The sequence below is a fragment of the Notechis scutatus genome, chromosome 4, assembly GCF_049901735.1.
Source record: "Notechis scutatus isolate UNSWTSFEM ecotype Mainland chromosome 4, rNotScu1.2, whole genome shotgun sequence".
Taxonomy (NCBI): Eukaryota; Metazoa; Chordata; class Lepidosauria; order Squamata; family Elapidae; genus Notechis; species Notechis scutatus.
In genome coordinates, this window is record NC_142012.1 from 152,693 (window position 1) to 175,276 (window position 22,584).

General features: G+C 47.4%; 1 protein-coding gene across 5 annotated transcripts in view; it reads left to right on the forward strand.

Moving 5' to 3' along the window:
* Positions 1–5,194: 5,194 nt before the first annotated feature.
* LOC113428725 (transcription factor COE3-like) overlaps positions 5,195–22,584 on the forward strand; it is an 81,960-nt gene continuing 64,570 nt past the window's right edge. For 3 of the 5 annotated variants that reach the window (XM_087962613.1, XM_087962614.1, XM_087962617.1), the window contains exon 1: positions 6,185–6,327. In XM_087962613.1, the coding sequence (XP_087818739.1) occupies positions 6,185–6,327 (143 nt within the window). Of the gene's footprint in view, positions 5,302–6,184; positions 6,328–22,584 lie in introns of those variants that run through there. The other 2 variants (XM_087962616.1, XM_087962612.1) reach the window with 2 other exon arrangements.

The window sequence follows — 22,584 nt, forward strand, 5'->3', positions numbered from 1 at the left end:
TCCCTTCTGGCACTGATGAGGTTACCTAGTTGGGGAATGAAACGTCCACAAGGAAACAACCAAGCTCAGAGAGCATCAAGGAATCCTTTTGTGAGTCTCGGTGCTTTGAGCTTGTTTCCTTGCGGACGTTTCGTTCCCCAGCTAGGTAATCTCATCAGCGCTTCCGTTGGGGTCTCTTCCGTTGGTCTATTAAACTTCTAAGTTTTTCTTTTTAAAAATTTAAAAAAAAAAAAGGCCGCACGTTGAATGGTTTTGGAATTAATACAAGGACTGGGTTTTATCCCTCGCCCTCCCTTACAAAACAATGGACCGGGCTTTGGAGATTTTGAAATTAAATGCTTTGGAAGCTGGTTTCAGGCCAGGCGCGCCATTACAAAAATAATGAGCTGCTGAAATTCACAGCGTGGAAGGAGAGAAAGTGGAATTTTGTTATTTCCTTCCTTCCTGGCCTTTCTGCTTGGTTTCTCCAAGTGTTTTTTCTCTTTTCTGACGCAACCAGAGCAATGGCATTTTGAGTCGGAGCCATAATCATTTTAGTGTAATGGTTTCTGCGGAAATCTACCCAAGCTTTGCTGTGTTTCCAGCTACGCCTAACATCAAGTTAACCTGGCCTCTTCCTGATTGGCTAGGACGTCTCCCAGAATTCTTAGCTAGCCATGGGGCAGAAAATAACCAGGAATTCTGGGAAATATACTCCCAGAACATCCCTGCAATTGATTGGAGAAGACGACCGTAAGCGCCATGTCAATACCCGCCTCGAGCTGAAGATGCCCTGCTAGCTGTTTACGGTTAGTGCTCGACTTACGACTACAGTTGAACCAAACATTTCTGCTGTTAAGCGATAGAACTTGGAAACTTGTACGCCGCTTCACGGTACTTTTACGGCCCTCTCTAAAGCGGTTTACAAAGTCAGCTTCTTGCCCCCAACAATCTGGGTCCTCATTTTACCGACCTCGGAAGGCTGAGTCAATCTTGAGCCGGTCAGGATTGAACTGTCAGTCGACAGAGTCAGCCTGTAATGCTGCAATCCCTGCGCGGCTCAGAAAGTCATTGAGGCCACTTGGAGGTTTATCTGTTCTCTGAGGGGTCACCTGTATAGCGCAAAGGGGTGTGGAGCCTTCTTGGAACTGCTTAAAAAGGACCGTATTGAAAACCTGTAAACCGCTGGTTTAAAAGAGAGGTCAAAGAGGCCACCTAGGTTAATATTAGCAGATTAACAGAGTTGGAAGGGACCTTGGAGGTCTTCTAGTCCAACCCCCTGCTCAAGGGGACCCTATACCATTTCAGATAGGTGGCTGTCCAGTCTCTTCTTGAAAACCTCCAGTGATGGACACCCACAACTTCTGGTGGGAAGCTGTTCCACTGGTTAATTATTGTTTTCCCTGTGAGCAAATTTTAATTCCAGATGGCTTTTCTCCTTGATTAGTTTCCATCCGTTGCTTCTTGTTCTACCCTTGGGTGCTTTGGGGAAAAGATTGATCCTCTCTTTTTGGGGGGCAGCCCCTCAAATACTGGAAGACTGCTATCCTGTCACTCCAGTCCTCCTTTCCACTAGATTAGACCTATCCAATTCCTGCAACCGTTCTTTATATATGATTTATTCTCCAGTCCTCTAATCACCCTGGTTGCTCTTCTCCGCACTCTTTCTAGAATCTCAACATCTTTTTCATAATGGGACCAAAAACTGCGGCATTCTAGGTGTGACCTTACTCAGGCTTTACGTCTCAACCAAGTGGGGGATGGAAGTACACCACCACGCATCTCCTGTTTCCAACATGGTCCTTTCAGCAGTTCCACCCTCAGGGCACAGGTAAACCAAGTGGCCTCAAGGACTCTCTGAGAGACTACCAATGACCAGATGACTGCGAGGACCGCAAATCCTTCCATCCACCACCATTTAGTCAGAATCGAAGCTTCTTGGATGAGAAGATGAAAAGTCTTCAAGGAAAAAACAACAACCAAGAAAGGCCAGTTGCCTCTTGGAAAGAAAAAGAAAAATTCACCTTTGGGACTTGTAATATTTTCCAACCACTCTCCACCTCCAGCATTGTGCAGAGCATAATAAGAGTGATTGGTAGGTAGTGCTTCTGCCCAGCAGCTGCTACCCGGTGGGAGGGAGAAGAAAAGAGGAACTTAAATTATCCACCATAAAACTGTAAGGATAAAACTCTGCACAAATTTCATCCTTGTAGATAAAAGAGTTCGATCATCTGGTTGCGACAAATTACACGGGCCTATTTTTTTCTGCCAACTCAGCCCTGGAGGAATGCAGATTAAAGAGACTGACGAAAACCCTTTGAGAGTTAGGGCCCTCCTACCTCCTCCACCAGGGAGAAAGCATCCATCACTAAGAGGACATCTGTAGACATCATAAGTTCTTGATTTAGGCCAGACATGCTCACCACGGTCCCAGCTGTTGAAGTTCTCCACCGGTTTGGTGGTCTTCTAGCTGAGCTTTGACCTTTGGGTTTCTTCAGATAGCCATGCCACAAGGAGCTGGCTTGTGGGACCCCTCGAGAGACCTAACGGGCAGGAATTCTGAAGTTTTGGATTCCCTTCATCCCACATGTGCAATAGTTAGTGTGGAGGAAACACCCAGTGCTTCTTCACGCAAGGTCAAGCAATCTTAGGGGGTAGGTCTTCCAAAACCACATGTCCATCTCCCTTTCCATCTCCTGCCTGGACATAAAAGTCCTTCTCAATTAAAGCTTGGCTCCAGATGATGATGTCACGTTGGTTTCTTGACAGCTGAGGTGTCCACTCAACCTCCTCCTGGCGTCTGTTGGGACCTTCTCAATGGGATGGCTGACTTGAATCTATCCCTCCAGATGGGAGTAGAAATATAGGTACAGAGGTGGTATATTCAGCCAGTGCTGACCAGTTCTGGAGAACCGGTAGTGGGAGTTTTGAGTAGTTCAGAGAACCGGCCAATCCCACCTCTGACTGGCCCCACCAACCCCCATCTCTTCTCTCTGCCTCCCATCGAGTCCCAGCTGATCGGCTGGGTCTCCTTTGGTTGCCCTGCACAGGAGAACGGAGCTGGAAAGCAGGTTAGTGGGGGGGGGAGGGAAGGGGGATTTTGCAGTATATCCTTCCCTTGTCCCGCCCACCAAGCCACACCCACCAAGCCACGCCCACAGAACCAGTAGTAAAAAAATAATTGAATCCCACCACTGTACAAGTAGTCCTTGATTTACAACCATTCACTTAGTGACTGTTCAACCATTGCAACGGAACTGAGAAAAGTTTATACGCACACACATTGTTATGCTATATATTAAAAGCAAACAAATGAGTTACTTATAATAATAAAAGTGGCAATTTAAAAATCTAATCAATAAATTTATTAGAAAGAAATCTAGATAAAGTGAGCCAGAATAGGATGCGAGTACAGATAGTGAAATTTTAGGAAAATAATTAAACCTGCTAGAAAAGTAGAGAACTAAATGATTTTTTTTGAAAAAAAAAGGATTAAAACTACTGAGGTCTCCTCCACCTCACTCTCCCTCCAGCTAAGCTATGCAAAACTTAGCATAGGCAGTTCTCAACTTACAACTGCAATTGAGGCCAATGTTTCCGTTGCTAAGTGAGGCACCAAGTTTTTTGTCCCATTTTACGACCTTTCTTGCCATGGTTGTTAACCGAATCACTGCAGTTAAGTTAGTAACACGGCCATTAAGTGAATCGGGCTTCTGCATTGAGTTTGCTTATTGGACAGTCGCCATAGTGACCTGATCCTGGGACCCTGCAAAACCATCGTAAATATGAGTCAGTTGCCAAGCATTTTGATCCCGGGGATGGTGCAATGGTCATAAGTGTGAAACACGGTCATAAGTCACTTTTCTCATTGCCGTTATAACTTCAAGTGGTCACTAAACAAGTGCTGTATGTTGAGGAGTATCTATAATGCTTAAAAATAAAAAGTCCAGGGAATAAAATCCTGCAAATGTGAGGTGCTGCAACCCCCTTATAGCAGGGGTCTCCAACCATGGCAACTTTAAGCCTGGCGGACTTCAACTCCCAGAATTCCCCAGCCAGCTGGCTGGGGAATTCTGGGAGTTGAAGTCCGCCAGGCTTAAAGTTGCCAAGGTTGGAGACCCCTGCATATAGAAAGTTTCCATGCGCTTTTTGTGTGTGTGTGAGAGAGAGAAAATAGATGTTGTAGGGTGCACAACAGGGAGTGCAAGGGAAATTCAGTAGGAGCTGGCTGAGGCCCTTTGCAAACTTGGCTACCTTGGCTGGCTTCAGACAACTCGTCAAACCTGGTCCCTGCCAAGCCAACCCGCAACCCCATTCGCATGCCTTGCAGGGCCCCCCAAACGATCAGCTCCTCCACAGCTGAAGGGGGTGGGGGAACCCCGTGTTCCCTGCTCGCTCGCCCTACCTACTCAGGATCGAAGCCCTTTCTTTTTTCCTAGCGAGTCGTCTGAATGCGAAAAGGGACTCCAAGCCTTTGGGGAGAGATTGCAGGACTGTTCTTAGCAGGGAGAAGGAAAGGAAGGAAGCGGTTAGGGAAACGGGGGAGCTTTGGGGGGCTGCGGCTAGGGCCCTATGAAGGGGGTCTCGGGGAACGGAGAGCCCTGGGGGAGGGGGAGATGGATGGGGGCGGGGAGGCTGCGAAACTTTGAGGAGAGAGAAAAGATGCACTTTCCGAGGCTGGAGACTTGGGGGCTGCGAAGGGGAGGGGGGGCGAGGAAGCAAGGATGACCGGGAAAGGAGGAGGACGGGGGTTTCTCCGCCAGGCGGCCGAGCCCAGCGCGCCCCTCCCGCGGTCATCACCGCCGCCGCCGCCGCCGCCGCCTCCGTCCGTCCCCTGGAGTCCGCCCTCCCGGATGATGTCAGCCTGCTCGGCCCGGTGGCTGCAGCCCCCTCCTCCCTGGGGAGGCGGAGGGAGGCGGCATGGCCCGGCTTCGGCCCGGCCGGAGGAGGAGGCGGCGGCGGCGGCGGCCCGGTCCCCCTGCGGCTGGAAGCTGCGCCCGGGCCCGCGCCGCACTGGTTGGCGGTGCTGATGGTGCTGCTGCCGGACGAAGCGGACGAAGAAGACGAGGAGGAGGAGGAGGAGGACGGCGGGCAGCAGCAGCAGCAGCACGGCGGCCAGGCCGGCCGTCGGAGGCAGCAGCAGCGGCGGCGGAGGAGGAGGAGGCGGCGGCTGCGGGCGGCGGGCGCTCCAGCCGACGGGCTGCTCCCAGGGGACCCGCGGCGGCGGCTGCTGCTGCTGCTCCTGCCGGCTAATGGGGGGGAGGAGGAGGAGGAGGAGGAGGAAGAAGCCCCGGTCCGCGCTCCGACCTGCCCGCGGCTCCGGTAAAGTCCGCAGCCGTTGAGACGAGGGAGGAAAGGAGGGAGGGAGGGAGGGGAGACCCCAGCCCCGTCCCCCCGCCCCGCGCGCTCTGGCAGACCCCCGCCCCAACTTTCCCTCCCCCTCCATCCCTCTCTCCTCCCCCGCTCCTCCATCCCACCCATCCCGGCTTGGACGCTCGCTCACCTGCGGCGGACCGGTGGGGTCTGCTTCCCGGGCGCGCTCCGCTCCGGTGGTCCCTGTGGCCCCGGGGGCAGACCTGCCTGCTAGCCCGCTGCTTGCCTCGCCTGCCGCTCGCCGGCCTCCTCCTTCCCTCCTCCTCCTCCTCCTCCTCCTCCGGCCCCCGCCCTTCCCCCACCCCTCCCTCTCCCCCTCCCTCCCTCCCCGGGGGCTTCTTACTCTCTGATTCCTCCATCCTTCCCCCGCCGAGGCGTCCCCACCCAGAGCTCGCCTCCCGCCTGCCTGCCCCGCCGCCGCCGGCAAGCCAGCAAAGCATCCCCGAGCCCCGATTGTCACCCCGACACCTCGTGGCGGCGGGAGCAGCAGCAGCGGCGGCGGCGGCGGGGCAGGTGGTGGCTCGAGGGCAGCCCCCTTTCTTCCCGCCCCCAGGTTGGGCTGGGGGGTCTCGGCCGGCGCTCAGCCTCTGCCGCCCCCTCCCCTCCAGCCCCCGGGGTCCTCCCGTCAGCGTCGGAGAACTGCCGGCCCCGGAAAGCCAGGAGACCCCAAACTTTCTTCCGAGCGTCCCCTTCCCCAACAAGCCCCTCGCTTGGGGGCTGGGATTGTTTTGGTTGGAGGACGGCAGGCGCGCGCCCACCCGACACACACACACACACACGCACACAAATACAAATACACACCCCTCCCGACGCTCGCTAAAAAGCAGTTTTGATGTTCTCCATCCAGGAGAGCCTGGCCAGAGGGGGGCTGACCATGAAAGAAGAGCCCCTGACCGGAGGAGGTGGTGGACTCTCGGCGGTCAGGTCTTGGATGCAAACCACTGGCGTCCTGGATGCCCACACGGCTCTGCAAAGGTAGGACGCAAGAGACGACCCCCCTCGCCCCCCCCCCACTCCCCAAACCCTTATCCTTTTGAACTCCAGCCGGCGACCCCGTTCCCTCTCTCTCTCTCCTTGCCTCAGTTTCCCCTCTGGTTTAGGCACCCGCGCGCGGAGCTTTTGACTGCCTCCTCCTGCGGGAGATGGGAGCTGTAGTCAGGGCAGGAGAGGGCACCTCCCCCTCCATTAAACACCCCCCTCAAAATTACCAAAGGGCTGCTCTGCTTCGGGGTTAGAACCTGGTCTTGGAAGTGGCAGAAGAAAAAAAACCAGGAAGGTTGATTTGCTAAGCGATGCAGAACTTAGAACATAGAATAACAGAGTTGGAAGGGACCTTGGAGGTCTTCTAGTCCAGCTCCCTTGCTTGAGCAGGGGACGCTTGCTTGAATGGGCGCAAAGAGTGGGACTGGGATTGGGTTGTTGTGAGGGTCAGCACTCTCGGTGGGGGCCGTGTCCCAGGCATTTGGGCTAAGCAGCTGACACCCACCCCACCCCCGAAATACTCAAGTGGGTAAGCAGAGATTCCCCCTTTGTTGGTGCTCCTCCCAAGACCACCAGGTCCTCCGTGAAAGTCCCTGCAGGAGATGACAACCGTTGTGCGAAGAAGATGACTCCGAGGTGGCTGATGTGAGGTTTCTTTCGGGTGATTTGGAAAATGTTCCTTGAAAGTAAAATAACACTTCTGGGTGGAAAACCCAGAAAGAATTCAGGCTGAGTTCTCTTTTAGTGACACCCATCCCTGGCATTTTTTTTCCCCAACTTTCCAGCTATCTTCTCAACTTCCTTTTTAAAGAAAGATAGATAGATAGATAGATAGATAGATAGATAGATAGATAGATAGATAGATAGATAGATAGATAGATAGATAGATAGATAGATAGATAGATAGATAGATATGGATGGACGGACAGACAGACAGACAAAATTCTGTAGCTTTAACCATCTTTCTGGTTCTCAAAACAGCGAAAGGATCTCTGTATATATTTATATTTTTCTTTGTTGTTGGACTTGCCCGCATCACAAATCCACCTCCCTTTCGGTCTTTGCTTTCTATCTGCCTCTTCCTGCTTGTCAATAAACAGGGGGGTTGTATGCATGATTTCTCCCAGGGCTTGGCGGGCAGGAGAGTTCGCTCCTTTGGATTCGGATTGATTTTCTATCGATCGCAAATGTCCCCTGACCTTTGACATCCAATCTTGCTTGGCACGGAGTTCAGCTTGGTTAAACAAAGGAAATCGGAATTAGGTTGCATAGCTAATGAATGAGGGGGGGGAGGAAGAGAGAGAAAGATGAGTCCCCCCCCCTCCCAATCCATTCCCCCCCCAACCCCTAAGATTCCCACAGAATTGGATCTTGGCATCTGCCAGTTAATAGAATATCAGAGTTGGAAGGGACCTTGGAGGTCGTCTAGTCCAACCTCCCGCTCAAACAGGAGACCCTACACCATTTGAGACAAGCGGCTGTCCAATCTCTTCTTAAAAGCCTCCAGTGATGGAGCACCCACAACTTCTGGTGGCAGGCCCTTCCACTGGTTAAATGTTCTCACTGTCAGTAAATTTCTCCTTAGTTCTAAGTTGCTTCTCTCCTTGATTAATTTCCATCTATTGCTTCCTGTCCTGCCTTCGGGTACTTTTGGGGAATAGCTTGACCCCGACTTCTTTGGGGCAGCCCCTCCAATATGGGAAGATGACTATCATGTCTCCCAAGTCCACAGCTTCATCGCCTTGCTGCCAGCCTTCCCCGTTGGTTTGAGCTTGAGGATGGGATACCAGGCCTGTGTCCTCCTTTGGCCAACGCGCACCGCCTGAAGACGATGCCCCGTGAAGGAATCCTGCAACACAATTTGTAAATTCACTGGCGCTTCCTCATTGTCCAACCGTTCTATAATTGACCCAATTCTTTCAGCGCTCTCTTTCCTGCGCCACGCACAAATATTTCAAGCCTTTCTGCGGCCCTACAGATTCATCTTTAAGTTAAACGTTCGGTACAGCTTTATAAGGCCTTGGTAAGACCACACCTGGAATGTTGCACCCAGTTTTGGTGGCCACAATATAAAAAAAGATGTGGAGACTCTGGAAAGAGTGCAGAGAAGAGCCACAAAGAGGATTAGGGGGCTGGAGGCTAAAACATATGAAGAACAGTAGCAGGAACTGGGTATGTCTAGTCTAATGAAAAGAAGGACTAGGGGAGACATGATAGCAGTCTTCCAGTATTTGAGGGGCTCCCACAAAGACGAAGAGTTCAAACTTTTTTCCAAAGCACCAGAAGGGAAGACAAGAAACAATGGATGGAAACTAATCAAGGAGAGAAGCAACCTAGAACTAAGGAGAAATTTCAGTTAGAAGAATTAACCAGTGCAAGGACTTGTCTCCGGAAGTTGTAGATGCTCCGCCACTGGATGTTTGTGAAAAGAGATTGGACAACCATTTGTCTGAAATGGCATAGGGTCTCCTGCTTGAGGAGTGGGCTGGACTAGAAGACCTCTAATGTCCCTTCAAACTCTGTTATTCTGTAACCATATAAGGTAGTAGGTAATGAGAAAAAAATTAGAGGCCATCACTATCATGCAGGATAGGGATCGGAGGAGGAGGAGGAGAAGAAGAAGAAGAAGAAGAAGAAGAAGAAGAAGAAGAAGAAGAAGAAGAAGAAGAAGAAGAAGAAGAAGAAGAAGAAGAAGAAGAAGAAGTTGTTCACTCTTGTGATTCTATGGACCAGGTCTCTCGACCTTTTCCAATCTTGTGCTGCTTCTCTTGAGTTCTTGCAAAAGATTATTCCCCTCTTTTTCTATATTTTCTGCAGACCATCCACTCCAGAGCTGCCTTGTGCCATCAGGTTGAGTGCAGAGCAAAATGTCTCCTTTAAACCCCCAAAGCCGTAAAGTTTTGATGGTAGTCTGATCTTCAATCATGGCTAGCCAAGAGGCTGGGAGGGTTCGCCCGAGGCGACCTATCCCGTCGTTGGAGATTTAATCCGGTTCTCCTTTCAGCGTGCAACAGGTTTCTAGATTGCGGTTCAGGTCTCTGAGCCAGGCAGGGCTAGGCTGCTCCAGCCGAGTCCTCCAAAGGCATTATGTATGTAGATCCGGCTTTGTGGATGACAGTCGGTCAAGGAGCGCTGAAAGAAAATGCATTTAGCCATCACTGGATCAGGCCATAAGTGAAGAGAGTGTCCTAAAAGAATAGAGGTAGAGGCCCCACCGGGCTCAGGAAATCGACATCGCAACAAGTGGAACAGGATTTAGCCCTTTTTAATCTGGCTTTGAAGATGACTTCTTTTTTGGGGGGGGAGGGAGAAAGACCTTGGGAAAGGTGGAAGCAGAAGGGGACCGCAGAGGATGAAATGGTTTCTGCCGTGTTTCTCTGGAGTCTAGGCAGTGGTGGCAATATTTCCCTTTTTCCAGTTTTTGCTCCGGAGCAAAGCTTTCCAATTGCTAAGTGAAATCCGACTTTCCAAGGAGTCACTCTGGAAAAAGACAGCGGTGGGTCATTACAAGCATCCACATTTTTGAAATATTCCTCATTCTTGTTTGAACCATCTGGGCTGAATTCATTCAGAAAGAAGCCTTGCTGTCTTAAATTTTTTTCTTTCTTTTTTTAAAAGTCTGCCTGCCTGCTTCTCTCTCTCGTCTGTCTGTCTATCTGTCTGTCTATCTATCTACCTACCTACCTACCTATCATCTATATCCATCTCTCTACCTCTTACCTACCTACCTACCTACCTACCTACCTACCTATTCTTCCGTCCATCCATGTGTCCGTCCATCCATCCATCCATCCATCCATCTCTCATCTGTTTCTCTCTCTCTGTGTTTGTCTCATCTCTCTCTTTGTATCATCTCTCTCTATCTCTATCATCTATCTATCTATGCTATCTCTATCTATCTATCTATCTATCTATCTCTCCTCTATCTATCTATCTATCTATCTATCTATCTCATCTATCTATCTATCTATCTATCTATCATCTATATCCATCTCTTTACCTCTTACCTACCTACCTATTCTTCCGTCCATCCATGTGTCTGTCCATCCATCCATCTATCATCTGTTTCTCTCTGTGTGTGTTTGTCTCATCTCTCTCTCTCTCTCTCTATTATTTAACTATCTCTGCATCTATCTATCTATCTATCTATCTATCTATCTATCTATCTATCTATCTATCTATCTATCTATCTATCTATCTATCATCTATATCCATCTCTCTACCTCTTCCTACTATCTATCTATCTATCTATCTCCATCTATCTATCTATCTATCTATCTATCTATCTATCTATCTCTCTATATCCATCTCTCTACCTCTTCTACTCTACCTACCTATCCACCCATCCATCCACCCATCTTCTATCTATCATCTGTTTCTGTGTGTGTACATGTTTGTCTCATTCCTCTATCATCTCTCTCTATCTCTATCATCTATCTATCTCTGTCTGTCTCTCTATCATATCTATCTCTGCCTCTATCTATCTATCTATCTATCTATCTATCTATCTATCTATCTATCTATCTATCTATCTATCTATCTGTCTATCATCTCTCAACATCTTGTGCCAAGCAGAAGGGAAATCACCTCTTTCCCCCATAAATTATATTCTTGCCCTTCTCTTTCATGGAACCTGAGTTCCACACTCCATAATCTTTCCTAGATTTATCTAATTGGAATAAGTCCAACTTTCATTCTTTCCAGTTCAGACTTACGTCATCTAACTACTTATTTTCTTTCCTTCTATCTGTCTCTCTTTCAGTTCTGGGGTCTGCATTTTTTGTCCACCAGTGAATTGAGAAATGGGTAGATGGGTGCTTCGGTTGTAGAATTAATAATGTTCCCCAGCAAAGCCTTGCTGAATTTGCAGATTGAGAAATATCACCATACACTGAACTTTCTTTGAAAGCCAGATTGGTTGTCATTATTGTTGAGTCACTATGTTGCGTCCAACTCTTCGTGACACCATGGACTACAGCATGTCAAGCCCCCTTGTCTTCCACTGTCTCCCAGAGTTTGCCCAAATTCATGTTCGTTGGGTCCACAACACTATCAGAATAACAGAATAGAATAACAGAGTTGGAAGGGACCTTGGAGGTCATCTAGTCCAACCCCCTGCTCAAGCAGGAGACCCTATAACCCTTTCAGACAAATGGTTGTTCCATCTCTTTTTAAAAAATCACAATTTCTGGAGGCAAGTTATTCCACTGAAGCTGTTCTGCTTTCTCCCTGTTGCTCATCACCGTCTTGTCATTTTGTCCCATTAATGGACGAATTGCTTCCTTGACTTTTTCTCTTGTTTTTCACATGTTGGAAGAAGTTTCGGGATTTATTTATTTATTTTTGTTATTTTTAACTTTTGTTGCAAGCCTTAGTTCATTATGCACCTTAGCTTTCCTGACTTCATCTTTGCAGGCTTGGGCTGTTTGCTGATATTCTGCCTTTTTCCACTTGTCCTTTTTTGGTGGCCATGCTGGTTTCCACTATCTAACCATCTCATCCTCTGCTGTCCCCTTCTCCTTTCGCCGTTCATCTTTCCTCAAAGATACTCAAAGCAGCCTTCGACAGTTGCAATCCAGAAAAAAATTCCTAATGAACGCTTGGATATCTCTGCCCTGGTGTGTTGGACCCCAGGCTGCCCACCTTCCTGTGCCTATAATGTTTAACATCTGAATTCCAATTCAGGGGAAATTTAGCAAGTCTGCTCTGGATTTATTTTATTTTTTATTTTATGTATTTATTTGTTGAGCATGTATTAGATAATAGATATTAGTATAAACACGATTATTATTAATACAAGAAATGTATTTAAAGGGAACATTAGGACAGGGACGGTAGGCACGATGGTGCACTTATGCACACCCCTTACAGACCTCTTAGGAATGGGGTGAAGTCAACAGGAGACAGTCTAAGGTTAAAGTTTTTGGGGTTTGGGGAAGAAACCACCGAGCCAGGTAGTGCATTCCAGGCATTGACCACTCTGTTGCTGAAGTCGTATTTCCTGCAATCGAGTTTGGAGCGGTTTACCTTGAGTCTCTATCTATTGTATGCTCGTGCATTGTTGTAGTTGACGCTGAAGTAGTCATTGACGGGTAGGACATTGCAATGGATAATTTTGTGTACTATGCTTAGGTCGGACTGAAGGCAGCGTAGTTCTAAGTTAAAAAATTAAGCCTAAAATTTCAAGTCTGGTGGCATTAGGTATTCTGTTGCGAGTAGAGGAGTGGAGGACTCCTCTCGTGAAATATCTCTGGACTCTCTCGACTGTGTTAATGTCCGATTTGCAATGTGGGTGCCAGACACAGGATGGCAGAAAGTGGGAGCTGCTCCATTCAGAGTTAATATTTCTTTCTCTTCAAGCTGTGCCTTGCGTTCGTTCCCCTTGCAACCGACAGCAGCGCTAAGCAGAGCTGATAAATAGAAATAAATAATAATTTAATCAGCCGCCAACGCTCAGATCCAAGCCCAACACAAACATTCAATGACACATTGGTGCATGCATTTGAATAAAAAGGTTTTTGCTCATGTCAAGAAGATTTGGGCGGTTGAAATCCAGCAACATAAACGGCGGGAATTGCATGGGATTTATTTATTTTTAATTCAGTGGCCAGATGAGTGAATTCACTCACTTTGAGTTTGAGGCTGAATTGTCAGCCACAATTGCTCAGCCTCTCCCAGGCAGATCTGGGACCATTCCTGCTTCTATAAAGAAGGACTCCAATATTTGTTAAGCGACAACATTCATTTATGGCGTGAAAATATGGAAAAAAGCTCAAACTGTGCAAGGTTTGGGGAGGGCGATCGGACCTGAATACACGGAGTCCTCGACTTACAACCACAACTGATCCCAAAATTTCTGTCACTAAGTGAGACTTCTACTAAGCTATTTTTTGCCCCATTGTATAATCTTCCTTGCCACCGTTGTTAACTGAATCACTGCAGTTGTTACATTAGTAATACGGTTGTTAAGTGAATCCAGCTTCCCCATTGACTTTGCTCGTCAGAAGGTACAAAAGGAAGATCACGTGACCCCCCCAGGACACTGCGACTGTCATAACTATGAGTCAGTTGCCAAGTGGCTGAATTTTGATCACGTGACCATGGGGATGCCCCAACGGTCGTTAAGTGTGAAAAACGGTCCTAAGTCACTTTTTTTCAGTGCCATGGTAACTTCGAATGGTCACTAAACGAATTGCTGTAAGTCGAGGGCTCCCTATAGTCTTGAATCTCGGTGTCCTGACTACCTAAGAAAAGCAAAAGAACCTCTTCTGAAGGAGGTGAACAAGAGAAACCTCCTGAAAACAACGCGATTGAAAGCAGAATGTCGAAAGGAAACAATTGAGCATCCAGTTTCCGACTGGAAAAAGATTATTTGCACGCAGACCCCAGCTTGCTGTGGATGATGGTGGTTGGGGGAAATTACAATCTCACTGACCCCCCAATGAAGCCAGGCGAATTACTCTCTCTGTGTGTGCATGTGCTGGAGGGGACCTCGGAGGTCTTCTAGTCCAACCCCCGGCTCAGGCAGGAGAAGCGATACCATTTCAGACAAGTGTCTGTCCAGTCTCTTAAAAACCTCCAGCGATGGAGCACCTACAACTTTCTGGTGGCAAGCAGTTCCACTGGTTAATTGTCCTCACTGTTTGGAAGTTTCTCCTTAGTTATAGGTTGCTTCTTGGTGAGCTTTCCACCCGTTGCTTCTTGTCCTGCCTTCTGGTGCTTTGGAGAATAGCTTGACTCCCTCTTCTTTGGGGCAGCCCCTGAGATATTGGAAGACTGCTATCATGTCCCCCCTATAGTCCTTCCAACCTGGTGATAGCACAGAGTTGAGGAGCTAATAGTGACAACGTTTTGACTCAGGATGTCGGATTCTTAAAACTTAGAACAATAAAATCATAGAATATAGGGCTATAAGGGACCTTGGAGATCAGTGGGGAAGCCAAATTCCTTAACCGCTTCATGTTACCGACTTAACAACTGCAGCGATTCAATCAATCAATCAGAAAAAAAAAGCTGAAAGGGATGCCGGAGGTCTTCTAGTCCAGCCCCTGCTCAAACAGGAGACCCTCACTGTTCTGCACTGTTCTTAAAAGCTTCTAACGATGGAGCATCCACAACTTCTGGTGACCAGGAGTCCCACTGGTTAATTGTCCTCACTGTTAGGAAGTTTTCTCCTTGATTCAAGGTTGCTTCTCTCCTAGATTAGTTTCCATCCATCGCTTCTTGTCCTGCCTTCTGGTGGTTTGGAGCATAGCCTGAAACACCCCCACCACACACCCCTCTTCTTGGGGGGCAGCCTCTCAAATACTGCCATTATGTCACACACACACCCCCGTCCTTCTTTCCACCGGAGTAGCCTCCGTACTCCATTCCTGCAATCCTTCTTCATTCGTTTTATGACGCTCCTGGCCACGGGGGTTTTCCGGCGGTGGGTCCAAAGCAGGGCCTGAGGTGCCTTTCCTGTAACAGCCCAGGCCCTGGTCTGCTTTGCTAGGAAATGCGCTGATTCCTTTGAATTATTAATGGAAGCCTCTCCAGCGTCGGGGACTGGAGGAGCCCCCCCACCCCCCACCCCGCCCCCAATCTGCAGGCCGCCCCTCCTCCCTCATTCTTGGGGCCTTTGGGGAAATGGAGATAGAATTAAATGCAGGTGCAGGAAAGGGAAGCTGAAGTTTCTCCCCCTTTTAACCCTTTCCTTTTCTTCGTCTGCGCCCATGCCCCCTCCCCGCTGCCGGAGGGGCTAGGCGTGTGTGTGTGTGTGTGTGTGTGTGTGTGTGTGAAGTGCCCCCACCGACCTCCTCCGCACCCCACCTCAAGTGGGGAACCCAGAACATTTGGAAAAGGAGGAGGGCGGGCAAGTTGGGAAAGAACGGTGGGATTGTGCAATGGAAGGGGCCCTCCCAAGGTCATCTAGTCCGGCCCTCTGGGATGTAGAAAGTCAGTTCTAAGTCATCCCGGAGGGAGGGATGCCAAGTTGGAAGCAGAGAGAGGACATTTGGAGGCCTTGAGTGACAGGGGAGATCCCTTTGGGGGCAGCTCCAAAGACACACACACACACACACACACACACACACACACACACACACAGAGAGAGAGCAATAAAAAACATCCAAAATAGATATACACAGCAGTAGACATACAGGTAGCTCTTGGACTTACAACAATTCATTTAGTGGCTGTTCAAAGTTACACCGGCACTGGAAAAAAAAGGGACTTATGACCATTTTTCACCCCTTACGACCGTTGCAGCATCCCTGTGGTCACAGCAAGCAACTCATATTTATGACGGTCGCAGTGTCTCAGGGTCACGGGACCTTCTGATAGGCACTGGGGAACCCAGGTTCATTTAACAACCGTGTTGCTAACTTAACTGCCCTGATTCGCTTAACGGCGGTGGCCAGAAAGGTGGTAAAATGGGACGAAACTCACTTAACAGCCGTCTCCATGGAAATTCTGGGCTCAGCTGCGGTTGTAAGTCGAGGACTACCTGTGCTATCCACGCAGCGGCTTTCTGCACTGGTAGCTTAACTCTTTAGGAGACACGCAAAGGATCACTGGGTAAATATAAACACAGCTCAGAGATTCCAGAGGAGGCCTTCATGGAAATGTGGTTTCCATTTGATTTCTGGAACAGACTGAAGGAAGATATCTGAGTGGGGTGCGGCGGAGAAGCAGAATGAGAGGGTGAGGGGGGTGGAAACAGGAATGAAAAACTGGAATTAAGTGCGTCTGCCTGCAGCTCCCGAGGGATCAGCAGGTGACCGTAAGCGAGAAACCGGATCCTCGTTGTCGCAGGAGGCTCACAGCTGAAGTGTCATTGGGCTGTTGGCTTTAGGGCTGTGTCTGGTATCATCTTTTGAAAAAGTCAGCAGTAGCAGAAAGCTAAGAGGCAGACAGAGAGAGAGAGAGAGAGAGAGAGAGAGAGAGACAGACAGACAGACAGACAGACAGACAGACAGACAGAGGACTTGAAAATAATCTGTCAGTCTCTGAGACTGGTTTTGCAATGGGTGGAAACTAACCAAGGTGAGAAGCAACCTAGAACTAAGGACAATTAACTCCCTCCTGACAGTGAGGACAATTAACCGGTGGAACGGCTTGCCACCAGAAGTTGTGGGTGCTCCAATACTGGAGGTTTTTAAGAAGAGATCGAACAGCCATTTGTCTGAAATGGTATAAGGTTTCCTGCCTGAGCGAGGGAGTGGGGGGTTGGACTAGAAGACCTCCAAGATCTCTTCTGTTATTCTGTTATTTGCAAAGTGTGGGGCCAATTGGCCAAAGAAAGCTCAGGATCATATTGATTGGAAACATGTGGAAGAGGCCTTCATCCTGCAGTGGGTAGACAATGGCTAAAATGATGATGATGATGATGATGATGATGATGATGATGATGATGATGATGATGATGATGATGAAATGCAAGGTATGATGCACCTGTCATTCATGTCATTTATGCATTTGCTTAATCGAAGGAAGACACTATCCCAGTCTCCGTTGCAACTCCAGGAGACGTACAATAAGTGTGTCTGCCTGTCTGTCTGTCTCAATAACAATTTTATCCAGGAAGGAAGGAAGGAAGGAAGGAAGGAAGGAAGGAAGGAAGGAAGGAAGGAAGGAAGGAAGGAAGGAAGGAAGGAAGGAAGGAAGGAAGGAGGGAGGAAGGAAGGAAGGAAGGAAGGAAGGAAGGAAGGAAGGAAGGAAGGAAGGAAGGAAGGAAGGAAGGAAGGAAGGAAGGAATCAAAAGAAAAAGGAAGGAATCAAAGAAAAAGGAAGGAAGCAAAGAAAAAGGAAGGAAGCAAAGAAAAAGGAAGGGAGGGAGGGATATTTCTGCAACTGGCTGGAAGCACTGAGTTCAGGATGGCTTCCGTTTTCCATAATATGAGATTTCCTACCTGGATCAACCCAGTAATTCTATCATCTCCTGCCAGCTGGGAATCTTGGGACTTGTAGTCAGCAAAGCTGGAGAAAGCTCAGTCGGGGTGGGTTGTGCTGTGTGATGAGAGAAGCCGCCTTTTTACAGTCCTCCATGGTGGCTCCTTCCAAGGATGGTCCAGCACAGCGAACGGCAGTTCTAATGTCAGTCAAAGCAGCATCGCTTCTGATGAGAATTGACACAGGAGGCCGCGAGGAATGAATAAAGTTTGTTTTCCCCGCAGAGGAGATGCCCGTTATTAGTTTCCTTGTAATTTCTGCTTTTTTAAAAAGAGGAAATAGATCCTAAGTTTTCTCCCTTAGGAGAACAAATGTTGGCTCTAGAATTATTCCCAAAAACTATTCCAGGGAAAATTGAGTGATTTCTCCCAATCCTCCAACTGTGAACAGGGAGGCATAAAAACTGGGTGCCGAGTCAGGTAGTTTTCTTGCAGATGTTTCACTACCCAACTAGATAACATCATCAGTGCTAGTAGGGAGTGGGGTTTATAGAGAGAGAGGAGGAGGAGGAGGAGGAGGAGGAGGAGGAGGAGGAGGAGGAGGAGGAGGAGGAGGAGGAGGAGGAGGAGGAGGAGGAGGAGGAGGAAAGAAAACGATTCTGGGTCTTTCGATGCTCTTTGAGCTTGGTAGTTTTCTTGCAGACATTTCATGACCCAACTAGGTAACTTCATCAGTTAGAAAGGAGTGGTGCAGGAGGAGGAGGAGGAGGAGGAGGAAGAGGAGGATTATGGGGTCCTTGGTGCTCTTTGAGCTTGGTTGTTTTCTTGCACCTTTGGCCCAGAAGATCTCTATATCACACCCAATGTGTCAACGCACATTCTGATCCACTTAATTCATTAACATTCTGAAACTTTTCCGTCCAATGTTGACCAAGCCTTTCAGGGACTCAAATAGAGGTAATCCTCAACTTCCAACAGTTCATTTAGTGACCACTCAACAGGACTGAATGTTTTTCATACTTACGAGAACTTTGCAACATCTCCATGATCATGGGATCAAAATTCAGGTGCTTGGCAACTGTTTCATATTTATAATCTTCTGACAAGCTAAGTCAGTGGGGAAGCCAGGTTCACTTAAAAACGTTGTTACTAGTTTAACAATGGCAGTGATTCACTTAAGAACTGTGACAAGAAAGGTCATAAAGTGGGGGGAAATTCACTGAACAACCGTCTCGCTTAGCAGCAGAAATTTGAGGCTCAATTGTGGTCGTAAGTTGAGGACCTCCGTCACTACCGCCCTATTTTCCCTGTTTCTCTCTCTGGATTCTTGTTTCTTAGCTAAACAAATCTTGGAGAAAACAGTGGATGGAAATGTTATTTCCTTGGGGAATTGCGCTAAGAAAGGGAAAGTTTGCCTCACTTTTTGTGTGTGGGTTGCAGATTGGGAAGAAATCTTGTTTTGCATTGTTAAAGAAAAAAAAAAAAGATTTTCTCTAATTATTCTTTCCTTTTTGGACTGAAAGGCCAAACCAGCAAGGAGGATAGAAAGAGAGGAAAAATCAGCCTTCCCTAAGAGATCAGCATGGAAACCACAATTGATTATTTTTAAAGCAATTTATTTTTTAGAACTGTCCAAGAAGTCTTACAGGGAAGCCCAAAATGCCACACCTGGAATACAGGTACTCCTCGACTGATGACTCCAATTGAGCCCAAAATGTATCTTTCTAAGCTAGGCATTCGTTAAGTGAATTTTGCTCCATTTTACCACCTTTCTTGCTACCATTGTTACGTGAATTGTTACAGTTGGTAAGCAGCTGTTAAGTTAGCAACCTGGTTGTCAAGTGAATCTGGTTTTCCCATGGACTTTGCCTATCAGAAGGTAACAGATAACAGATAATCAGAGTTGGAAGAGACCTTGCAGGTCGTCTAGTCCAACCCCCTGCCCAAGCAGGAGACCCTACACTATTTCTGACAAATGGCAGTCACAAAAGGTCACAAAAGGGGATCACCTGACCCCCCCCTCCCAGGGACACTGTGACCGTCGTAAATATGAGTCGCTTGCCAAGCATCTGAATTTTGATCATGTGACTATGGAGGGGAATGCTGCAATGGTCGTAAGGGTGAAAAGCGGTCCTATGTCACTTTGTTCAGTGACTTTGAACAGTCACTAAATGAACTGTTGTAAGTTGAGGACTACCTGTATTGCAATCAGTTTTGGTTTGCCATATATCATGGTTGCCATGATATAAAGAAGATGTTTAGAAAGAGTGCAGAGAAGAGCAAAAAGATGATTAGGAGCGTGGAGGCTAAAACATACGAAGAATGGTTGCAGGAATTGGGTTTAATTCTGGTTTAATGAAAATAAAGATTATCGGGGGGACATGGTAGCATCTTCCAAAATTTGAGGGGCTGCCCCAAAGAAGAGGGAGTCAAATTATTCTCCAAAGCACCTGAAGACAGGACAAGAAGCAATGGATGGAAACTAAACAAGGAGAGAAGCAACCTGGAACTAAGGAGAAATTTCCTCACAGTTAGAACAGTTAAACAGTGGAACTCCTTGCCACCAGAAGTTGTGGGTGATCCATCACTGGAGGCTTTTAAAAGGAAATGGACAATCTGGAATGGAATAGGGTCTTCTGCTTGACCTGAGGGTTGGACTAGATGACCTCCAAGGTCTCTTCCAACTCTGTCATTCTGTATTTTGTAAATGTTCAGAAAAGAAGGACTATTGGGGTGATATGATAGCAGTCTTCCAATATTTGAGGGGCTTCCCCAAAGAAGAGAGGTGTTCTCCCAAATACCCAAAGGCAGGACAAGAAGCAATGGATGGGAACTAACCAAGGAGAGAAGCAACCTAGAGGAGTTTCTGACAGTGAAAAAACAATTAGCCAGTGGAACAGCTTGCCACCAGAAGTTGTGACTGCTCCGTCCCTGGAGTTTTTTTTAAAGAAGAGACTGAACAACTGTCAGGGAATTGTGCAGCAGCTGCATGGACGCTGATCCGAACTTGTAGTTGTATATAAATAAATATATTTAACATCTATATTTATATCAGTCAAGATAGGAGCATCATGAGGTAAAATCCACCCAGGAACATCCTCATGAGGTAAATCACTGAATGCGCAGAAGAAAAAGGCGGGAAAGAAGGAAACGCCCCCTTTTGCTCACAGCGACCTATCACAGCGCAGGTTGCCTCAGCTCTCTCCCATCAATCAGCGACAATTGTGTGTTCTGGCAGATTGTACAACTCCACCGATACATTTAAACTATCTTAACAACAACCATTTGTTTGAAATTGTGTAGTGTCTCCTGCTTGAACAGGGGAGGTTGGACTAGAAGACCTCTAAGGTCCCTTCCAACTCTGATATTGCTATTCTGTTATTACTGATAATGTACGGATAATAATAACGACAGAATATTACTATTATTCTGTCATTCTGAAATACATATCTGGAAGTTTGGGTGGTTTCAAAAAAAAGGGGGGAGATGAAAAGGGAGTTTTCAGTTCGTATCAAGGCTCATGCGCCAGTGCAAAACACCTTAATGCATAAAAATGAGGGCCAGTGGAAGAATTCCTGGTTGATTAATCATCTCCCTTTTAACTGATTGACTTAATTTGAATACATTTTCTTATTGCCACTACTTCTGTCGCTTGCTTTGGACCAAAAAAAGAAGAAGACTTCCTTCCTTTCATTCCTCTCTTTTTCTCCTTCCCTCCATCCCTCCCATCTAGTTCCTTCCTTCCTTCTATCCTTCCCTCTTTCCTTCCTTCCATCCATCTATCCCTCTTTTTCTTCTATCCTCCATCCCTCCCATCTATCTCTTGTCCTTTCTTCCTTCTTTCCATCCATCCATCCATTCCTCTTTTTCTCCTATCCATCAACCCTCCATCTCCTTCCCCTTCCTTCCTCTCTTCCCTTCCTTCCTCTTTATCTCCTTCCCTCCATCCCCCATCTTTTCTTCCTTCCTCCATCCCTCTTTTCTCCTACTCTCATCCCTCCCCTATCCCTTCCTTCCTTCTTTCCATCCATCCATCCCTCTTTTCTCCTACCCATCATCCCTCCCATTTCCTTCCCTTCCTCCCTTCTCTTCCTTCCTTCCCTCTTTATCTCTTTCCCTCCATCCCCCATCTATTTCCTTCTTTCCATCTATCCCTCTTTTTCTCCTATCCTCCATCCCTCCCAACTATCTCCTCTTGTCCTTCCTTCCTTCCTTCCTTCCTTCCTTCCTTCCTTCCTTCCTTCCTTCCTTCCCTTCCTTCCTTCCTTCCTTCCATTTATCTATCCATATCCCTCCATCCCTCCCATCTATCTCCTCTCATCCTTCCTTCTACTTCCTTCCTTCCTTCCATCCCTCCCCCTATCTCCTTCCTTCCTTCCATTCATTCATTCATTCATTCATCCCTCCCTCCCATCTATCTCCTCTTCTCCTTCTCTCCTTCCTTCCTCCCTCCCCCTCTCCCTCCTTGAATAATCTGAATAATATTTTATCATGGTTGGTCACACAGTCAGCCAGATGTTTGGACTGGGTTTGGCATTTTTACCCACCAATGGAGTCCTTCCCAAGGACCTGGGATAGGTAGATGTGCTTGTTTGAGTTAACAAAAGGTATGTCATCGGATGTCAGCTGTTCCAAGCCAAACTGCCTTTTGCAATTGACAGGTGGTGAATTTGTCAATGCCGATGGTGTTCAAGGAGTGCTCCAGTTGTTTTTGGGATTGCATCCAAGGCACCTATTATTACTGGTACCACCTTTGCTTGCTTTTGCCACAGTCTCCGAATTTTGTTACCTTCTCCAGTTCTTTCTCTTCTCTTCTGCTGTCTCCTGCTACTGTCACGTCTGTTATCCAGACTTTTGTGTGTGTGTGTGTGTGTGTGTGTGTGTCTTTCTAATCAACAATTGTTAAGTCTGGAGTGTTTTGTGGCAGGAGCTTGTCTGTCTGAATTCTAAAATCCCAGAGGAATTTTATCTTTTTCATTTTTCTTCATCTGTTTTGGGGTCTGTTTCTTGTGTTGCAGTGTTCAGGTTTGAAGACTTTTATAGGCATCAACCTCTCTACAAGTTGGGCTGGTTAACATTTTATTTATTTAATTGTTTAGAAAATTTATATGTAGTCTTTCTAAGATAACGACAGGTAGCCCTTACAAGAGTTCATTTTGTGAGCCTTCAAAGTTACAGCATCCCTGAAAAAAAGTGACTTAGGGCCCGTTTTACACACTTATGACCATTGCAGCATTCCCGTGGGTCACATGTTCAGAATTTGGACGCTTGCCAGCTGACTCATATTTATGACGGTTGCAGTGTCACATGCTCCTCTTATACGACCTTCTGACAAGCAAAGGCAATCGGAAAGCCGGATTCACTTAACAACCAGGTTACT